At 36.9% G+C, this 21,886-nt stretch overlaps 1 protein-coding gene across 1 annotated transcript in view; it reads left to right on the top strand.

The window, feature by feature from the left end:
- Positions 1 to 21,886, top strand: part of CPLANE1 (ciliogenesis and planar polarity effector complex subunit 1) — a 130,444-nt gene that overhangs the window by 84,704 nt on the left and 23,854 nt on the right. The window contains exons 45-49 of the mRNA XM_061189194.1: positions 9,962 to 10,111; positions 13,523 to 13,553; positions 14,337 to 14,468; positions 19,458 to 19,623; positions 21,662 to 21,720. Of these exons, the coding sequence (XP_061045177.1) occupies positions 9,962 to 10,111; positions 13,523 to 13,553; positions 14,337 to 14,468; positions 19,458 to 19,623; positions 21,662 to 21,720 (538 nt within the window). The remainder of the gene's footprint in view (positions 1 to 9,961; positions 10,112 to 13,522; positions 13,554 to 14,336; positions 14,469 to 19,457; positions 19,624 to 21,661; positions 21,721 to 21,886) is intronic.

Below are 21,886 nucleotides of genomic sequence, written 5' to 3'. Positions count from 1 at the left end.
ATTACTTATTTCTCTTTATAATTCTGTTAAATGTTTCTTTATGTAGTTGAGGCTATGCTATAAAATGAATATAGTTCATGATGATTATTTTTGTTGAATTTTGTCCCTTTTGTCATTAATGACTCTCTTTATTCCCAGTAATGCTTTTTAGACTCAAAAGTCAATTTTGTCTAATATTAATATGTCCATGCCTGCTTTCTTTTGCCTGGTATATCTTTTTTAGTACTTTTTATTTTTAAAAAATTTTAATGGAAAATTTCGAGCATATTTCAATAGCAGACAGAGTAGTATAATTGACCTTCATGTACCCAACAATCACCTTTAACAATTATGAACTCATGGCCAATCCTGTTTTATGTATCCCACCCACTCTTCCTACCTTTTCCTGACTTATTTTAAAGCAAATTCCAGACAGCACATTATTTTATCCATAAATATTTTATATATATCTCTAAAAGATAAGGTCTCCTTTTAAAAAATAATAATATTGTCATTTCTTTTTTAAAAAGTCTTGATACTGTCATGTATCTAATTAGTGTTCAACTATTGCCAGTTGCCTCATTTTAAAAAATAGTTTATTTAGTCTAGTTGGAGTCCAGATAAGGTCTATACGTGGCAGTTGGTTGACGGCTTAAAAGTTTCCTTTAACTTCTGTGTTACCCCTTTATCTCTCTTTTTCCCTTCTAGTTTATTTGTTGAAGAAACCTTGTTGTTTGTCCTTAAGTATTTTTTGGAGTCTATAATTTGCTAATTGAATCTCTGTGGTGTCATTTAACATGTTCCTCTGTTCCCTGTATTTCCTGTACATTAGACATCCCTTTACTTTCAAGCTGAGTGATTATGTTGTAGCTGTGTCCAGCATATAGCTAGATTTCATTCTTTTAAATAATTACATAATTTGTGTTTTAATCATCAAGTATAATCAGTTTCCATTTACTGTGATTACTGATATATTTGTGCTTATTTATATTATCTTATTTTGTGCTTCCTATTTACTCCTTATTTTTTCTTTACCTTCTGTCCTTTCTTTCCTTCTCTTGTATTGAGTTTTCTATATTCTCTCTTTCCCTCTCTATTTGTTTAGAAATTATACATTCTATTTTTAATCTCTTAGTGATTATTCTTCAATTTTCAACATTCAGAGGAGTGTTGAGATGAATATATTTACCTCCCAAACAATATAAGGACTTCAGACTTTTAACACTCATATGCCGTTTCACATTTTCTCTGATAATGTTTTCTAGTATTTTTGTTCTACCTTGTTTTTAACCCACCCACTTAGTCTCCTTTGTCTTGTATTGTTTTTGTTGTTGTTGTTAAACATTTTTTTGTTTTTAATTTATTTATTTTTGGCTAGGTTGGGTCTTTGTTGCTGCGCATGGGCTTTCTCTAGTTGTGGCGAGCGGGGGCTACTCTTTGTTGCCGTGTGCGGGCTTCTCATTGTGGTGGCTTCTCTTGTTGCAGAGCACGGGCTCTAGGCGCTCAGGCTTTAGTAGTTGTGGCTCACGGGCTCAGTAGTTGTGGCTCGTGGGCTCTAGAGCACAGGCTCAGTAGTTGTGGTGCACGGGCTTAGTTGCTCTGTGGCATGTGGGATCTTCCTGGACCAGGGCTCGAACCCGTGTCCCCTGTATTGGCAGGCGGATTCTTAACCACTGCACCGTCTTGTATTTTTTTAAGTAAATACTAATTTGAATTTATAAGCATGTTTGCCAATTTCCCCTCAGTTGCTTCTTTTTTTAAAAAAGTTGTAAATTGAATAGTGTACATATGTAAACAATAAATATATGAAACCAAAACACAAGTTTCATCAAATAATACTTGTCCTTATTGCCTGAGATGCACTCTGGCATTTTCTATTCTGTGCCATTATTGCTTCTTGCATCCACTTCTTCGAGGATTGTTCTCTTCTTCCTTCCTTTATTAGTTCTTTCAACTAGAGTCTGTTAGTAGCAAATTCTCCCAGTCTTTGAAAATAGTTTTAATTTTACTACAATTTGTGAGTGATGGCTTATAGCCAAGTACAGAATTCTAGGTTGATGCTTATTTTCCCTCAGCATTTTAAAGATATTATTCCATTTTCTACTGACATCTCTAATTGCTGAGTTTATAATACCTACGTGCTGTCTGTCTAATTGCTGGTTTTTTATCTCTGATTCCTTTTAAAGTTTTCCTCTTTATGTTTGGTTTGTTTTGCATTTTTGATACATTTTGTCTAGGTGTATATTTCTTTTTATTTATACTATATGGGAGTAGGAATGATTCTTTTATTTTTTTAATAGATCTTTACTGGAGTATAATTGCTTCACAATACTCTGTTAGTTTCTGTTGTACACCAAAGCGAATTAGCCATATGCATACATATGTCCCCATATCCCCTCCGTCTTGAGCCTCCCTCCCATCCTCCCTATCCCACCCCTCTAGGTCATCGCAAAGCACTGAGCTGATCTCCCTGTGCTATGCTGCTGCTTCCCACTAGCTAACTGTTTTACATTCGGTAGTGTATATATGTCGATGCTACTCTCACTTTGCCCAACTCCCCCCTCCACCCCATGTCCTCAAGTCCATTCTCTATGTCTACATCTTTATTCCCGCCCTGAAACTAGGTTCATCAGTACCATTTTTTTAATTTTTAGATTCCATATATATGCGTTAGAATATGGTATTTGTTTTTCTCTTTCTGACGTATTTCACTCTGTATGACAGACTATAGGTCCATCCACCTTACTACAAATAACTCAATTTTGTTTCTTTTTATGGCTGAGTAATGTTCCATTGTATATATGTGCCACATCTTCTTTATCCATTCATCTGTGGATGGACATTTAGGTTGGTTCCATGTCCTAGCTATTGTGAATAGTGCTGCAGTGAACATTGTGGTACATGTCTCTTTTTTAATTATGGTATTTTCAAGGTATATGCCCAGTAGTGAGATTGCTGGGTCATATGGTAGTTCTATTTTTAGTTTTTTAAGAAACCTGCATACTGTTTTCCATAGTGGTTGTATCAATTTACATTCCCACTAACAGTGCAGGAGGGTTCCCTTTTCACCACACCCTTTCCAGCATTTATTGTTTCTAGACTTTTTGATAATAGCCATTCTGACAGGCATGAGGTGATACCTCATTGTAGTTTTGATTTGCCTTTCTCTAATAATTAGTGATGTTGAGAATCTTTCCATGTGCCTCTTGGCCATCTCTATGTCTTTCTTGGTGAAATGTCTGTTTAGGTCTTCTGCCCATTTTTTAATTGGATTGTTTGTTTTTTTGGTATTGATCTCCATGAGCTGTTTGTATATTTTGGAGATTAATCCTTTGTCTGTTGTTTCATTTGCAAATATTTTCTCCCATTCTGAGGGTTGTTTTTTTGTCTTGTTTATGGTTTCCTTTGCTGTGCAAAAGCTTTTAAGCTTAATTAGGTCCCATTTGGGTTTTTTTTGTTTGTTTTTATTTCTGTTACTCTAGGAGGTGGGTCAAAAAAGATCATGCTGTGGTTTATGTCAAAGAGTGTTCTTCCTATGTTTTCCTCTAAGAGTTTTATAGTGTCTGGTCTTACATTTAGGTCTTCAGTCCATTTGGAGTTTATTTTTGTTTATGGTGTTAAGGAGCGTTCTAATTTCCATCTTTGACATGTAGCTGTCCAGTTTTCCCAGCACCACTTATTGAAGAGGCTGTCCTTTCTCCATTGTATGTTCTTGCCTCCCTTGTCGTAAATTAGGTGACTACATGTGCATGGGTTTATCTCTGGGCATTCTATCCTGTAGCATTGATCTATATTTCTGTTTTTGTGCCAGTACCATACTGTCTTGATTACTGTAGCTTTGTGGTATAGTTTGAAGTCGGGAGCCTGACTCCTCCAACTCCATTTTTCTTTCTCAAGATTGCTTTGGCTATTTGGGGTCTTTTGTGTTGCCATACGAATTGTAAAATTTTTTGTTCTAATTCTGTGAAGAATGCCATTGGTAGTTTGATAGGGATTGCATTGAATCTGTAGATTGCTTTAGGTAGTATAGTCATTTTCACAATATTGATTCTTCCAGTCCAAGAACATGGTATATCCCTCCATCTATTTATTTCGTCTTTGATTTCTTCAATCAGTGTTTTATAGTTTTCTGAGTACAAGTCTTTCGCCTCCTTAGGCAGGTTTATTCCTAGATATTTCATTCTTTTTGTTGCGATGGTAAATGGGATTGTTTCCTTAATTTCTCTTTCTGATTTTTCGTTGTGTATAGGAATGCCAGAGATTTCTGTGCATTAATGTTGTATCCTGCAACCTTACCAAATTCATTGATTAGTTCTAGTAGTTTTCTGGTGGCATCTCTAGGATTTTCTATGTATAGTATCATGTCATCTGCAAACAATGACAGTTTTACTTCTTCTTTTCCAATTTGTATTCCCTTTATTTCTTTTTCTTCTCTGATTGCTGTAGCTAGGACTTCCAAAACTATGTTGAATAGAAGTGGTGAGAGCGGAAATCCTTGTCTTGTTCCTGATCTTAGTGGAAATGCTTTCAGTTTTTCACCATTGAGAATGATGTTTGCTGTGGGTTTGTCATATATGGCCTTATTATGTTGAGGTAGGTTCCCCCAGTGCCCACTTTCTGGAGAGTTTTTATCATAAATGGGTGTTGAATTTTGTCAAAAGCTTTTTCTGCATCTATTGAGATGATCTTATGGTGTTTATTCCTTAATTTGTTAATGTGGTGTTATCACGTTGATTGATTTGCATATATTGCAGAATCCTTGCATCCCTGGGATAAATCCCACTTGATCATGGTGTATGATCCTTTTAATGTGCTGTTGGATTCTGTTTGCTAGTGTTTTGTTCAGGATTTTTGTGTCTATGTTCATCAGTGATATTGGTCTATAATTTTCTTATTTTGTTATATCTTTTTCTGATTTTGGTATCAGGGTGATGGTGGCTTCGTAGAATGAATTTGGGAGTGTTTCTTCCTCTGCAATTTTTTGCAAGAGTTTGAGAAGGATGGGTGTTAACTCTTCTGTAAATGTTTGATAGAATTCGCCTGTGAAGCCGTCTGGTCCTGGACTTTTGTTTGTTGGAAGATTTTTAATTACGGTTTCAATTTCATTACTTATGATAGGTCTGTTTATATTTTCTAATTCTTCCTGGTTAAGCCTTGGAAAATTGTAGCTTTCCAAGAATTTGTCCATTTCTTCGTGGTTGTCCATTTCATTGACATACAGTTGTTTGTGGTAGTCTCTTATATTCCTTCGTATTTCTGAGGTGTCTGTTGTGATTTCTCCTTTTTCATTTCTAATTTTATTGATTTGCATCCTCTCCCTTTTTTTCTTGATGGGTCTGGCTAAGGGTTTATCTTCTTAAAGAAGAAGATAAAGAAGATTTTGTTTATCTTCTCAAAGAAGCAGCTTTTAGTTTCATTGATCTTTGCTATTGTTTTCTTTGTTTCTATTTCATTTATTTCTGCTTTGATTTTTATGATTTCTTTCCTTCTACTGACTTTGGGTTTTCTTTGTTCTTCTTTCTCTAGTTGTTTTAAGTGTAGGGTTAGATTGTTCATTTGAGATTTTTCTTGTTTCTTGAGGTGAGATTGAATTGCTATAAACTTCCCTCTTAGAACTGCTTTTGCTGCCTCCCATTGGTTTTTGGGTCGTCGTGTTTTCATTGTCATTTGTTTCTATGTATTTTTTAATTTCTTCGTTGATTTCTTCAGTGATCTCTTGGTTATTTAGTAGCGCGCTCTTTAGCCTCCATATATTTGTGTTTTTTACGGTTTTTTTCCTGTAATTGATTTCCAATATCATAGCGTTGTGGTCAGAAAAGATGCTTGATATGATTTCAATTTTCTTAAATTTACCAAGGCTTGATTTGTGATCCAAGGTGTGATCTGTCTTGGAGAATGTTCCATGTGCACTTGAGAAGAAAGTGTATTCTGCCACTTTTGGGTGGAATGTTCTATAAATATCAATTAAATCTATCTGGTCTTTTGTGTCACTTAAAGCTTGTGTTTCCTTATTTATTTTTTTTGAATGATCTGTCCATTGGTTTAAGTGGTGTGTTAAAGTCCCCTTCTATTACTGTGTTACTGTCAATTTTTCCTTTCATGGTTGTTAGCATTTGCCTTATGTAGTGAGGTGCTCCTATTTTCGGTGCATAAACATTTATAATTGTTATATCTTCTTGGATTGATCCTTTGATCATTATGTAGTGTCCTTCTTTGTCTCTTGTAATAGTCTTTATTTTAAAGTCTATTTTCTTGGATACGAGTATTGCTACTCTAGCTTTCTTTTGATTTCCATTTGTATGGAATATCTTTTTCCATCCCTTCACCTCACTCCATAGATGTCCCTAGGTCTGAAGTGGGTCTCTTGTAGACAGCATATGTACGGGTTTTGTTTTTGTATCCATTCAGCCCGTTTCTGTCTTTTGGTTGGTGCATTTAATCCATTTACATTCAAGGTTATTATCCATATGTATCTTCCTGTTACCATTTTCTTAATTGTTTTGGGTTTGTTTTTGTGGGTCTTTTTCTTCTCTTGTGTTTCCCACCTAGAGAAGTTTCTTTAGCATTTGTTGTAAAGCTGGTTTTGTGGTGCTGAATTCTCTTAGCTTTTGCTTGTCTGAAAAGCTTTTGATTTCTCCCTCGAATCTGAATGAGATCCTTAATGTGTAGAGTAATCTTGGTTGCAGGTTTTTGTCTTTCATCACGTTAAGTATATCCTGCCACTCCCTTCTGGCCTGCAGAGTTTCTGCTGAAAAATCAGCTGATAACTTTATGGGTATTCCTTTATATGTTATTTTTTGTTTTTCCCTTGCTGCTTTTAATATATTTTCTTTGAATTTAATTTTTGTTAGTTTGAGTAATGTGTGTCTTGTTGTGTTTTTCCTAGGGTTAATCCTGTATGGGACTCTCTGGGCTTCCTGGACTTGGGTGACTATTTCCTTTCCCATGTTAGGGATGTTTTTGACTATAATCTCTTCAGATGTTTTCTCAGACCCTTTCTTTTTCTCTTCTTCTTCTGGGACCCCTGTAATTAGAATGTTGGTGCGTTTAGTGTTGTCCCAGAGGTCTCTGAGGGTGTCTTCAATGCTTTTCATTTTTTTTTCTTAATTCTGCTCCTTGGCAGTTATTTCTACCATTTTGTCTTCTAGCTCACTTATTTGTTCTTCCACCTCAGTTATTCTTTTATTGATTCCTTCTAATGTGTTTTTCATTTCAGTTATTATGTTGTTCATCTCTGTTTGTTTGTTCTTTAGATCTTCTAGATCTCTGTTAAACATTTCTTGTATTTTCTCAATCTGTGCCTCCATTCTATTTCCAGATTCTGGATCATCTTTACTATCATTACTCTGAATTCTTTTACAGGTAGATTGCCTATTTCCTCTTCATTTATTTGGTCTTGTAGGTTTTTACCTTGCTCCTTCATCTGTAACATATTTTTTTGCCATCTCATTTTTTTTTTTTATAAGTGGGATTGTGTTCCTGTCTTACTGGTTGTTTGGCCTGAGGCTTCCAACGCTGGAGTTTATAGGCTGTTGGGTAGAGCTGGGTGTTGGTGCTGAGATGAGGACCTCCATGAGACCTCACTCCAATGAATATTCCCTGGGGTCTGAGGTTCTCTGTTAGTCCAGTGGTTCTGACATGGAGCTCCCACCGCAGGAGCTTCAGCCTGACCTCCCGCTCGTGAACCAAGATCCCACAAGCCACATGGGGTGGCAAAAAAAAAAAGAGAACAATAACAAAGTAAAAAATAAAATTAGACTAGGAAAGTAACAGATATGTTAGAAAGAATATAAAAACAAAAATATAGACGAATCAACAACCAGAAGGTACAACAGTACCACAATAGTAAAAAAGAGAAGGAGGGAAAAGAGGGAAAAAGAAAAGAAAGGGAAAAAAAAAAACAGGGAAAAGGCCTTGGCTGTGGAGGGTGGGTCCTAAGCAAGGGTGAGGTTTGGGTGTTGGGCAGGGCCTATGCTCAGGACCCACAGGGTTGGAAAAGGCCCTGGGGGCTGTGGGGGGTGGGGCTTAGGGTCCAGGAACAGAAGGGGGCCAGATGTGCCCCCACCCCTGCTCTCAGAGGGTGGGGGACCTCACCTGGGAGCCCAGCAGGTTTCCTGGCCTCAAGTGGGTGGGGAAATGTCCTCCTCTCCTCTCCTGCTCCTCCTGCTCCTCTGGTCCTGGAGGGCCTCTCCCACCTGCCTCTCCTGATCTCCCCGGTCTCCCTCCTATGCCCCCAGGACCCACGCCGCCTGGAGGGGGCTTTGGAGGACAGGGGACCAGCCTGGGAGGAATGATTCTTTAATTTGCAGATTTAACACTGGGAATTTTTCATCTGGTTTCTTTTGGAGTATTGCTTCCTCCCCATTCTTTCTGTTCTGTTTTCTAAAACACTTGTTAGAGGTATGTTGGAATTTCTCAGTCTATTTCTTGTCTTTTAATCACTTCTTAATTTCCACCTTTTTATCTCTCAATGATGTGCTCAGGATGTTTCCTCAGATCTCTCTCTCTTAGTTTATGAATTCTCTCTTCTGCTCTGTCTTCTTTGCTGTAGGATTTTAATTTTGGTGACTACATTCTTAATGTCTAGAAGTTTTGTTTCTTTTTCAAATCTATCTGTTCTTTGGATGTACTCTGTCCTGTTCTTTTAGTGTGGTTTCTATACCTTCTTTCATCAATTTAATTATTTTAGTAATATTTTATGCCCTTTCAGATTATTTTATTTTTTGTGTGCATGTTCTCAATTGTCAAACCTATATACTGTCCTCAGGGTTGCTTGTTTCTTTGTGTGAGTTTTAATTTTTTATCATGAGCTTATTTTGTGGGGGCGGGGTTCTGCTAGGTTGTATATGTTTTTCTTTGGAGTGGTTTTATATTTACTTCTTGCTGTTACTGAAGTAGAAAAAAATGGGGACAAGTTTTTATATATATTTTTTTGGCTTGGAGTTGCTGTACTACATAGATAGTATAAATTCAGATCCCACATTTGCCTGTAGCGAGACAGGGGTTTCTATTTCTCAGAGTTGACTTTTATTTTTCTCCCGTCCACTATCCACAGAGATAGAAAACTTCTTTGCTGCTTTTTTAGGGCAGAGTTTTTCTTATCCACATTTTTAAAAAAAATTTTATTTGTTTTTGGCTGCGTTGGGTCTTCGTTGCTGCGTGTGGGTTTTTCTCTAGTTGCGGAGAGCGGGGGCTACTCTTTGTTGTGGTGCGCGGGCTTCTCATTGCAGTGGCTTCTCTTGTTGCAGAGCATGGGCTCTAGGTGCACGGGCTTCAGTAGTTGTGGCTCACAGACTCTAGAGCACAGGCTCAGTAGTTGTGGCGCACGGGCTTAGTTGCCCCACGGCATGTGGGATCTTCCCAGACCAGGGCTCAAACCCATGTCCCCTGCGTTGGCAGGCAGATTCTTAACCACTGCGCCACCAGGGAAGCCCTCTTATCAGCATTTTATGGACAGAACTGTCCTTCAGCACTCTGAGCCATAGGAAGGTAGCTCAGTTCCCCTCACTGCAGTCTGTAGAAACCACATCTTCTGTTCCTCTGTGGACTATGCCAGCATCATTGTCCATTTATTGCCCAGCTTTGAATTCCTTTTGGTTTTATGGCACCAGAAGATTTCTTTATTTACAGGTCTTGGTTGTGTATGAATCTGTTTTTTTTTTTTTTTTAATTTAGCATTTCTTCTTTGTTTTATAACAGGGCATGGGCCTATCCACTGTAGCTCAATCTGATGTGTTTTCTGAAGTTGATAGTAACTTTAATAGTTTTTTGTTTTTTGTTTTTTTTTACCATGAGGGAGTTTAAATTTTAAATATTGTATTAAATTATTTTATTATGGGGTAAATAGAAAGCTATCAGAATAATATGTTGTAAACTTCTAATGTGTCTGTTGCCATGTGGAAGTGTTAGCTAAGTGCTATGTCTTTCCCACGTGATTTTTTTCTACTGTTTTCTTTTAATTGAAATATGTACTATGGATTAGTGCATTTCCTGACTCATATGAATAAAGAAGATCAAAGGGACAACGAACAGATTTCAGTAACGGAAACTCATCCTAGTCAGAAAACCTGTGTGTTTCCTTCTGCCGATTCAGCTGTCAGCCTTTCCAGTGACCAGAATTTGACTTCTCCTGGTATCGTTCTTAACTTTTTTCATTTACTCTTATTTTCCAATACTCTTACTGAAGAGTACTTACTAAGAATATAGTTGTGAAGGATTCGTGAAGCCACTTTGCAGTACTTATAAGTTTCGGGGAAGGGATGTTAAAAATTGTGCCATTCACATGAAGAGCTATGTCATCTTGTCAGCTTCATAAGATACACTGCAAGCATGTGTCATATCTCTGTGTAACTTATTAATGTTAAATACATAGCAACTGAAATATTATACCATTATACTGGTATATTATACTATAACACTGTAATATTTGATTTTTATAAAAATTGAGAAATTCCAACTCTGTCAATTATGAGAGTTTCAATTTGAAAACAAAATAATAGCTGTAATTTATTGAGCCTCTGCCATGTGCCAGACATTGTTGTTTTACATGCATTGAGCCTGGTGTAAGCCTGACCTGTGACGTAGCTACCATTATTATCCCCATTTTACAGTTGAGGATATTGAGCCTTAGACAAGTTCAGTGCCACTGTTCATTCCATTTCATTTGGAACTGGCAATTCAAAATGCTATTCCTTAGTCCTAACAAATACTTTGTGTCATATAAATAGCAGGGCATACTAAATATCACAGTTGGACCACTAACAGTGGCTTTAAATATTTTTTTTGCCCTCAGATATTTATGGTCAATAATGATGATTCTACTGAATGTTTACAGTATGTTTTATTACATTATTAACTTAATATAATCAGTTAAGAAATGCTATTTTTAAATGGCATTGCTGTTATTTAAACAAAAGCTATTAAGAAGCTGGTTTAAACTTTGTAATTTTGTTCTCTAAGTTCTTTCTAGATTCTGTTTGTATTTGTCATCATCACATGGGGATAATCATTATTACTTCATAGAGTTGTTGTGAAGATTAAGTACTATATATAGAGCAATTAGCTGAGAATCTGTTTGATTCCTATAGGTTCTTGGTTACCAGTATCTTTCCTCTTCCCTCTTATGGGTGGGGGGAGAATTAAGAAATGAGGTTAAAGAGGCTTTAGTGGGTTCTAGCTGTATCTGAGAAGTCTAAACTCCATTTTGTACTTGGGAATCATTGGTAAATTCTGAGCGGTGGAGGTTAGGAGGAAGACTAGGATGGAGGCCTAGGTCAGTTAGTGAACTGTTAAATTAATCTGACCTGTGCCGTGATGAGGGCCTGGGCAGTGTTGTGGGAAAGGAGAAGAAACAAGAGACATTCTGAATAGGCAGCTGATGATACTCACTGACTAAGTGGTTGGAAAGGAAGGAGAACGTGAATGGCTGGTTAGCATTGTCAGACTAAGAGCAAGGATATCACCAGGTCTTAACGTCAAACTCTAGAGCACCTTTGGACCACATGTAGCATTTAAGGTGATGCAGGGCCATGTCATATTTAGGATCTAGTTTTTGATAAGGAAGTAGAGCTTGCTGAGAGCTTTAGGCTTAAAAAACAGATGTAAGAGCCTTTTACCTAATTATATAGTTAAGACTTAGAGAGTGCATCAATTTTCTGCAAGAAAGATGGAAAAAGGAGAAAAGCTGAGGACCAACCTGTGAAATGCCATCCATTAGAGAGCAAGGGGACCCCCCACCTCCAGTGAGGGAAATGGATGAGCAGACTCTGGTAAAGGGATTTTCAAGAAAAAGTGAGTGGCTAACAGTTTCACAAGCCACCAGAAAGTCAAGAATGAAGACTGAGTTTTTTTTAAGGACTTGAGGACTTTCAGTGTAATATCAAGGGGAGAAGAAGGCAGGTTGGGGATGAAGACAGGCTCAAGAAGCTGTAAGTATAGGCAACTTAAGAATTCTGACAGTAAAAGGAAATGAGAAAAATGAAGATAGAAATGAGATAAATGAAATGAAGTCAAAGATCATTTCGAGTTGGGGATAAATATAAACTCTTATGTTTAAAGGCAGAAGAAAAGAAAGTACTAGGAAAAGAGAAATTGAGAGTACCAGGTTAAGGCAATGATTCATTCAGGATTGTAATAGCTTCTTAAACTATAAGGCAAGAGGAAAAAACAAGGAGAAGTGTAAAGATGGATAAATAGAAATGTTTTTTCTCTAGTATTCAATGTTTAATTATAAATTAAAAAAGAAACCTAATTAGTATTTTTTTAGAAGTGCAGAATTTAGATGCCCTAATGGGTGTTTTCTTCTCCAAGGTTGGCTTCTTGGAAAGATGTACAGTCATTCCTTTACTTCTGGTGCTCACAAATAGCTCAAATTTACTCTTTTGAAATTGACTTTCATTTCTTAGCAAATTCTTCTGAGTGTTCATATAAGTGCCAAATAATTTAGTCACTGAGAATGGATTTAATTTTTGTTAACAGCCATAAGTTATTCAGAGGTGTTTCTGATAAGTGAAGTAGATGATCAGGCTCAGTGTCACTGTTTGGAATTTTTTAAAAAAAGGAATTGTGACTATCAAGGAATGAATCTGATCCATTGTGTTTAGCAAATTGTGAAGGCTGTCCCAAGGAACAAGTTCCAAAAATGGTTTGAAAATGAAGTAAGGATAGAATCTTCCTATGTAACTACTTTTAAAAGTAGTTATTTGAATATAACACTTCTCTGCCTTTTGATGAAAGGAATCCGTTTCATTTCTTAGTCAGATCTTTTATATCTCGTTAGCCTATATGTACACCATTATCGAAGAACTCGCAAATGACCAGACTCTGAGAGCAAAGATAATGTAAAATTCTTGATTTGAGGATTAACAAACAAAACAACATGTGCTTAAGAAAGCAAAATTGTTTTAATATTAAAAACATGTGAGCATGGATGATATAATAAAGGACATGATGAACATGGGCCTTAAACCAAAAAAAAAAAAAATGTGGATGTTCTAAGTCTTAGAGGCAGGGTGGATTTATCTTAGGATAAGAAAATCTTAACAAGGAAGTGTTTTTGACAAGAGATGTCAGGACACTTTTCCCTGTATTAACTCAATTCTCTTTGAGGGTTAAACATACAGAAAATTGAGTAGACCAAGTGTTTTGCTTTAAAGACGTGTTGTTAATATTGAACAACGTTTAAAAATTACTCTTTGGGGCATATTCTTCCAAGTAAAGGCTCTTGTAGTTAAATTAGATATTTTCCCACAAGTATTCCTTTTAGATCATCAGAAGTTTTTGTTTTATGTTTTTTTAGTAAATCTCACTCCAGTATTCTAAACTGTGTATGAAGCAAAGAAAGATTGTACCTCCTAAAATGTATTATTCAGAGTACTCTGGATAGAAAAGTAATAATCTTAAAATGTAGACAATATTCACTACCAAATGGAGGTTTAAAAATATTTCAGTTTCTGTATATATAATTTCTAGATCAGGTTAATAATCAAAAATAGAAAAAACTGACCTGAAATTTTTATTAATAGTAATATTTCTTTTTTTTAAGGTGTGAATAACAGTGATGAATTATTTGAGAGGTAAATATCTTAAGAATTAATTCACAGTTTTACTTAAAGTTAGGTATAAATTATGTGTTCTGGAAATTTTGTTGTTCATATATATGTAAACTTCTATACTACATATTTTTTATGGATTAAAGGAATGTAATTCCCATTGGGAATGGGGTGTTTTAAGATAGCAGTCCCCAACCGTTTTGGCACCAGGGACCGGTTTCTTGGAAGACAGTTTTTCGACAGACGTCGGGGCTGGGGGATGGGTATTGTTCAGGTAGTAATGCGAACTGTGGGAAGCGGCAGATGAAGCTTCTCGCTCACCCACCTCTCACCTCCTGCTGTGTGGCCCTGTTCCTAACAGGCCACGGACCCGTAGCAGGGTAGTGGTCCACAGCCCCGGGGTGGGGCCTCCTGTTTTAAGAAACTGAGGATTGTTATATTGTATCCCTTACTGTTCAGCATAGGTAATTAGAATACAGTAGCTTACACTTGCTACATTTTCTTTTACTACGTGTGTATTAAATTTCCATAGGCAGGACAGGTTGTTGTCCTAGTTGTCCCAGTTGTCCCCTAGGCCTTATGTTTGCTCCTTTGAGAGTGCATATGAAGTTATCAATTATTGATGATTAGGCTTTTCCACTGAGGATTACTGGAATTAAAGCAATAGAAGGAAATTAGTTATATGTTTATCATTTTTTGTGTTCATTTATACTATTGGAGAGCATAGTTTTACATGTTCATTTTTGCTTAATGTAATTAAGTTGTAGATATTGATTTATATCTCTCATACTGCATTTGGGAATGAAGTGTTTCAGTAGATCCACTCCAGATGAGTGAACTGACTGATATTGCAGACATTATCAATGACCTTATAACAAAAGATGGAGTTTCCAGTGAAGAGCTTGGCTTAACAGAACAACAGGCGAGGAGCATCTCCAGGTAATCATTGAATAATTCATTTTTAACCTGCTTAAAATGTTTATGGTTCAAGAATATTTAAAATTGACCATATTCTATGTGTTTTTTTTTTTACCTCTTCATTGGAGTATAATTGCTTTACGAGGTTGTGTTACTTTCTGCTGTACAACAAAGTGAATCAGCTATATGTATACGTATATCCCCATATCCCCTCCCTCTTGAGCTTCCCTCCCACCCTCCGTATCCCACCCCTCTAGGTGGTCACAAAGCATCGAGCTGATCTCCCTGTGCTATGCAGCAGCTTCCCACTAGCTATCTATTTTACATTTGGTAGTGTATATATGTCCATGCCACTCTCTCACTTCGTCCCAGCTTACCTTTCCCCCTCCCTGTGTCCTCAAGTCCATTCTCTACGTCTGCTTCTTTATTCCTGCCCTGCCACTTGGTTCATCAGTACCGCTTTCTTAGATTCCATATATATGCGTTAGCGTATGGTATTCATTTTTCTTTTTCTGACTTACTTCACTCTGTATGACAGACTCTAGGTCCATCCACCTCACTACAGATAACTCAGTTTCGTTCCTTTTTATGGCTGAGTAATATTCCATTGTATGTATGTGCCACATCTTCTTTATCCAGTCATCTGTCGAAGGACACTTAGGTTGCTTCCATGTCCTGGCTATTGTAAATAGAGCTGCAATGAACATTGTGGTCCATGACTCTTTTTGAATTATGGTTTTCTCAGGGTATATGCCCAGTAGTGGGACTGCTGGGTCATAGGGTAGTTCTATTTTTAGTTTTTCAAGGAACCTCCATACTGTTCTCCATAGTGGCTGTATCAATTTACATTCCCACTAACAGTGCAGGAGGGTTCCCTTTTCTCCACACCCTCTTCAGCATTTATTGTTTTAGATTTTTTGATGATAGCCATTCTGACTGGTGTGAGGTGATACCTCACTGTGGTTTTGATTTGCATTTCTCTAATGATTAGTGATGTTGAGAGCATCTTTTCATGTATTTGTTTGCCATCTGTACATTTTCTTTGGAGAAATGTCTATTTAGGTTCTCCGCCTATCTTTGGATTGGGTTGTTTTTTTAATATTGAGCTGCATGAGCTACTGTATATTTTGGAGATTAATCCTTTGTCAGTTGATTAGTTTGCAAATATGTTCTCCCATTCTGAGGGTTGTCTTTTCGTCTTGTTTATGGTATCCTTTGCTGTGCAAAAACTTTTAAGCTTCATTAGGTCCCATTTATTTTTGTTTTTATTTTCATTACTGTAGCAGGTGGGTCAATAAGGATCTTGCTGTGATTTATGTCCTAGAGTGTTGTGCCTATGTTTTCCTCTAAGAATTTTATAGTGTCTGGCCTTACATTTAGGTCTTTAATCCATTTTGAGTTTATTTTTGTGTATGGTGTTAAGGAGTGTTCTAATTTCATTCTTTTACATGTAGCTGTCCAGTTTTCCCTGCACCACTTATTGAAAAGGCTGTCTTTTCTCCATGTATATTCTTGCCTCCTTTGTCAAAGATAAGGTGACCATATGTGCGTGGGTTTATCTCTGGGCTTTCTATCCTGTTCCATTGATCTGTATTTCTGTTTTTGTGCCAGTACCATACTGTCTTGATTACTGTAGCTTTGTAGTATAGTCTGAAGTCAGGGAGCCTGATTCCCCCAGCTCTGTTTTTCTTTCTCAAGATTGCTTTGGCTATTCGGGGTCTTCTTTGTTTCCATACAAATTGTAAAATTTCTCATTCTAGTTCTGTGAAAAATGGCATTGGTAATTTGATAGGGATTGCATTGAACCTATAGATTGCTTTGGGCAGTATAGTCATTTTCACAACATTGATTCTTCCAATCCAAGAACATGGTATATCTCTCCATCTGTTTATGTCATCTTTGATTTCTTTCATCAGTGTTTTATAGTTTTCTGAGTACAGCTCTTTTGCCTCCTTAGGTAGGTTTATTCCGAGGTATTTTACTCTTTTTGTTGCGATGGTAAATGTGATTGTTTCCTTAATTTCTCTTTCTGATCTTTCATTGTTAGTGTATAGGAATGCCAGAGATTTCTGTGCATTAATACTGTATCCTGGAAACTTACCAAATTCATTGATTAGTTCCAGTAGTTTTCTGGTGGCATCTTTAGGATTTTCTATGTATAGTATCATGTCATCTGCAAGCAGTGACAGTTTTACTTCTTCTTTTCCAGTTGTATTCCTTTTATTTCTTTTTCTTCTCTGATTGCTGTGGCTAGGACTTCCAATACTATGTTGAATAAGAGTGGCGAGAGTGGACATCCTTGTCTTGTTCCTGATCTTAGAGGAAATGCTTTCAGTTTTTCACCATTGAGAATGATGTTTGCTGTGGGTTTATCGTATATGGCCTGTTTTATGTTGAGTTAGATTCCCCCAGTGCCCACTTTCTGGAAAGTTTTTATCATAAATGGGAGTTGAATTTTGTCAGAAGCTTTTCCTGCATCTACTGAGATTATCATATGGTTTTTATTCTTTAATTTGTTAATATGGTGTATCACATTGATTGTTTTGCGTATATTGCAGAATCCTTGCATCCCTGGGATAAATCCCACTTCATCATGGTGTATGATCTTTTTATTCTGTTTCTGGATTCTGTTTGCTAGTATTTTGTTGAGGATTTTTTGTGTCTATGTTCATCAGTGATATTGGTCTGTAATTTTCTTTTTTTGTGATATCTTTGTCTGGTTTTGGTATCAGGGTGATGGTGGCCCTGTAGAACGAGTTTGGGAGTGTTCCTTCCTCTGCAAGTTTTTGGAAGAGTTTGAGAAGGATAGGTGTTAAAACTCTTTTCTAAACGTTTGATAGAATTCGCCCGTGAAGCCATCTCTTCCTGGACTTTTGTTTGTTGGAGATTTTTAATTACAGTTTCAATTTCATTACCTGTGATTGGTCTGTTTGTATTTTCTAATTCTTCCTGGTTCAATCTTGGAAAGTTATACCTTTCCAAGAATTTGTCCATTTCTTCCAGGTTGTCCATTCTGTTGGCATACAGTTGCTTGTAGTAGTCCCTTATGATTCTTTGTATTTCTGCAGTGTCAGTTGTAATCTCTCCTTTTTCATTTCTAATTTTATTGATTTGAGTCCTCTCCCTTGTTTTCTTGATGAGTCTGGCTAAGGGTTTATAAATTTTGTTTATCTTCTCTAAGAACCAACTTTTAGTTTTATTGATCTTTGTTATTTTTTTCTTTGTTTCTATTTCATTTATTTCTGCTCTTATATTTATGATTTCTTTCCTTCTACTGACTTTGGGTTTTCTTTGTTCTTCTTTTTCTAGTTGCTTTAGGTGTAAGGTTAGATTGTTTATTTGAGGTTTTTCTTGTTTTTTGAGGTGAGCTTGAATTGCTATAAACTTCCCTCTTAGAACTGCTTTTGCTGCATCCCAGAGGTTTTGGATCATCGTGTTTTTGTTGTCATTTGTTTCTAGGTATTTTTTTATTTTTTGATTTCTTCAGTGATCTCTTGGTTATTTAGCAGTGCAGTTTAGCCTCCATGTATTTGTGTTTTTTACAGTTTGTTTTTCCTGTATTTGATTTCTAATTGATTTCTAATTTTCTGATTTTTTAAGAAACAAATTCAAAGCTTAAAATAGATTTTTTTCTTTGTAAATACATTTTGTGATGTGTATGTGTCATTCCTCCCCCTCCTCCAATATATATAGACTGGTTTATTTAACTAATACAGCACATCTGTATCCTTTGAGTTTTCCCAAGGTCTCATCACTCTGAGTACAACATAAATTTAATCCTATTTCTTCTTAGAAGGATTAATGATTTATTTCATAGTACTTTACCCTAAATATGAACCCTTAGAATACATTTTAAATAGCTTTTCCTTGGAACATTAGGTTAAAATGTTTTTCCTTGTAGCCTTTCCTGGGCCAAGAACTCGTTCCTGATAGAATGAAGGCTGCCTCTTCTACTAATGCTTCTTTGGGATACATATGCCTTTTGGCTTATTCATTCATTGGGGGCTGGTTGGGTAGGGTACCCTCTGCCTGGCATGTACAAAGAGTCCAGTCTCTCAGAAGGAAAGCAGGTGTTCAGTATCAGCCATATCGTCTGTATCCATGACCCATCTTCCAGTTAGGATGGTGTCTTCTTCGCATACTGGGTGATGAGTCTGCCCCAAATCCCCATCTACAGCACCTGTTTTTTGGGGCCACTCTCAGTACTCTTTGTATAGAAGCCAAGATGGGATTAGATGTACAAAAGATTTACTGAGAGAAATGCCTGTGAAGGGAAAAATCAGAAGTGGGGCGAGGCATCAGACCCCAATGCAGTCTGACTGCTGCCTGTGAAGGAGAGAGGGTTGGGTAAGCAATCCCAGAGTATAGTATAGCTCTAAGTGTGTTTCAGCTGGGTCAGTGGTGAGACATCATGCCAAAATCGCCCATCAGAGGAGTCCTGTCTCTGTAGATCGGGGCCAGCCACAACATCCCTGCCACGCTCAGTCATTAGCTCGGGTCGGCCCTTGGGAGGTGTGGCCTGGGCAGGAACGTGAGGCCAGATCCAGAGAAACATCAGTTTAGAAGTCATCTCTGTAGTATAAGTTTTGAAAGTGATTGAGATAGTCCAGAAATAGATTATAAGTGAAGAAATCCAAACCAGAACCTTTAAAGACATTAATATCTCATGGTGAGCAGAGAAGAAAGGCACCAATTTAAGAGGTTGCATCGTGTTTTGAGAGTTAGAGAAAGACCCAGGTAAGAGAGAGTTTAAAGCAGGAAGGAGAAGCCAGTTGTACCAAATTTATAGAGAAGTTCAGTAAGATGAAGACTGAAGAGGCTGTCAGTGACCTGAGATCATTGTCAGTGGATTTCAGGGGACAGGTTGTAGCAAGTTGATTAGACATCATGAGTGTATGACTCTTCAAGATGGGGCAGAATCTGTCCAAAGAAGCAGTATTTAGTTGTGATACTTTTTATCTCCATAACAAATTTAACATCAAGTGATGCCCTGCTGGTTAAATTTCTTAGGATTCAGCATTCCTCTGGTAGACGTCCACAAAGAACTGAGAAGGAGAGAAAAGAGATTCAAGTCTGGATGAAAAGAAAGCGAAAAGAAAGAATGGCAGAGTACTTAACTCAGCTAGCAGAGAAGAGAGGGCAAGAACATCATCCTTTCTGCCCCAGGAGCAACCCAGTAAGTCTGCGGTATCCAGGGTAATGGAATTATCACAGAATATCTGTAATTTTTTTCCTGGCAAGTATTCAAGAAAAGGATTAACATAATTTGGATGCATTTTTTTATTTGATAGAAAAGTCAGCATTTTACTTAAGTCTGGAAAAGTTAAGAAATTACCTTAACAAAATGTAGCAGGGAATTCTACAAACCATGTTCTATTGAACTATCTTAAATTATTTTTTCTCCCTGAGGCTAATTATGGCTCTAGCATTTTATTTTATTTTTTATTGATTAATTAATTTATTTATTTGGCTGTGCCAGGTCTTAGTTGCGGCATGTGGGCTCTTAGTTGCTGCATGTGGGATAGAGTTCCCTGAGCAGGGATTGAACCTGGGCCCCCTGCATTGGGAGCACAGAGTCTTAACCACTGGACAGCCAGGGAAGTCCCGTGGCTCTAGCATTTTAACCGAATGAAGAGGTCGAGGGGTTGGGTGACCAGTTGGAGTCACTCCCTTAATTTTCAATGAAAGTCAGTGGCAGTTGAACAACTGTGTGTGTAGTAAAGCTATTTTAAAAATCAATTTTCTCTCCATAAGTTATCTACAAAAAAATCTATTAAAGTATGGTCCAGTTATGAACCAACAGAACAGTGGCACTTCTGTGTGTGTGTTTCAACTGTCCTTTATACTGTCATCTTTCGTTTCCTGAGCCCTGACTATGGACATCACCATGGTCAGGTCAGAAGTGTTTTTCTTCAGAAGGTGAAACAAAGCAATGTTACTTTGATGATTACATAACTGTGAAACTCACATTTAGATTACACTTGGATTATAGTTTATCTTTTACTTTGTCATCTGCAATAAAATATAATAGCACTTCATTTTTTTTCAGCATCATGAGGGGAACATATTCTGTAAGTGAATTTTCCAGATAAGGTTGTCACATTTCAGCACCAAATGGTGCAAAAGTAGGTGAACTATTATTTAAAGAGTGTAATTTACTTACCTGTGTCTGGAGAGAGCATGCTGATGTTAGATGACATTTTGTTGATAGCTCTGGGGACATGGTAATGACCTTCAGGGCTACTCGAAGACCAGAATCTTACAGTGTGTGTGTATATGTGTGCTCTTCCACCCCACGGAAGGTGAGTTTGCATATCGCCCTCCCTGTCAGCCAAGCAGATTCCCCAGGCGGTTAGAATTGTATCCAAATTTAGAATAAATGAACTCTGAGGGCATTGGGACTGTTTTGTTCATAGACTTTGTGACATCTCCTTCAGTATCGCAGATAATTGTTTATTTTTAGCTTCTATTTGGGTAAAGGTATGGAACTAGTGAGGGGTTAATGTAATTAAAATTTTCGTTTTCATTTTTATCAGAAATCAATAAGACCTTAAATTTATTGTTGACTACTGTATAGGACCTTGAGAAAGTGAATCCATTGTATGTGAAAGGACTTATCCTCATTAGTAATTCAACAGTAACTCTTAATGTTCTGGAATAAGACGTATGTAGCTGATGTTGGCCAGTTTACCCCATGGTGCATAAGTTTTGAAGAGTTTACAAGTCACAATGAACCCACTATAGTAGGTTTCTGGTAAACATTTTAAAACATTAAAGTGATGGTTTTAAATGTCTGACTCATTTCTGCTTTTATCAACCAAGCTCTTGGTGAGATTAATCATAAGACAGAGTACAAAGTATGGGTGTCTCCATCCTTAAAACGTTCCTATTTTCCATTTTAAATGCAGCTGATAAGGATCTCTCCTTTTGAGAAAATACATTAGTTTAACTACTAAAATAGACTTTGCATTCCATTTATTAAATTGGATTTTATTTTAATTACATGATGCTTTAATTTAACATTTTCATATTTTGTGCTGGGGTAGGAAGCTTCATCAAATATGACAGTGTTTTGTACTGTTTCCTAAATAACAAAATTATGTTTTAACTTCCTATTAAAACATATTAGTGGAATTTTCATGTTTTCCAAGGGTCATAATGGTTTAATTATTTGAACTGAACAGTAATGAACTAACTGGTTATTTCTTGTGCAGTTTTACATGACCTCAAGGGAAATCAGGCTGAGACAAAAGATGAAGCACGAAAAAGACAGGTGAGTTTGGTGGTTGCACCCTGATCATTCTCTCTCTTGCTTGCTCACTCGAGGCCGTAGATAATGCCTTAGGGATTCTGGTTTGCACAGTAGTCCCTTTTTTGTTGATAAACAGAAAATTATGGGAGCTAACTGCAAGGAAAATAATTAGACTCCAATAGCCTTT

The sequence above is a fragment of the Eubalaena glacialis genome, chromosome 4 (assembly GCF_028564815.1).
Source record: "Eubalaena glacialis isolate mEubGla1 chromosome 4, mEubGla1.1.hap2.+ XY, whole genome shotgun sequence".
NCBI classification, from domain to species: domain Eukaryota; kingdom Metazoa; phylum Chordata; class Mammalia; order Artiodactyla; family Balaenidae; genus Eubalaena; species Eubalaena glacialis.
The sequence above is the reverse complement of the archived record's forward strand: the minus strand, read 5'-3'. Positions and strand labels throughout refer to the sequence as shown.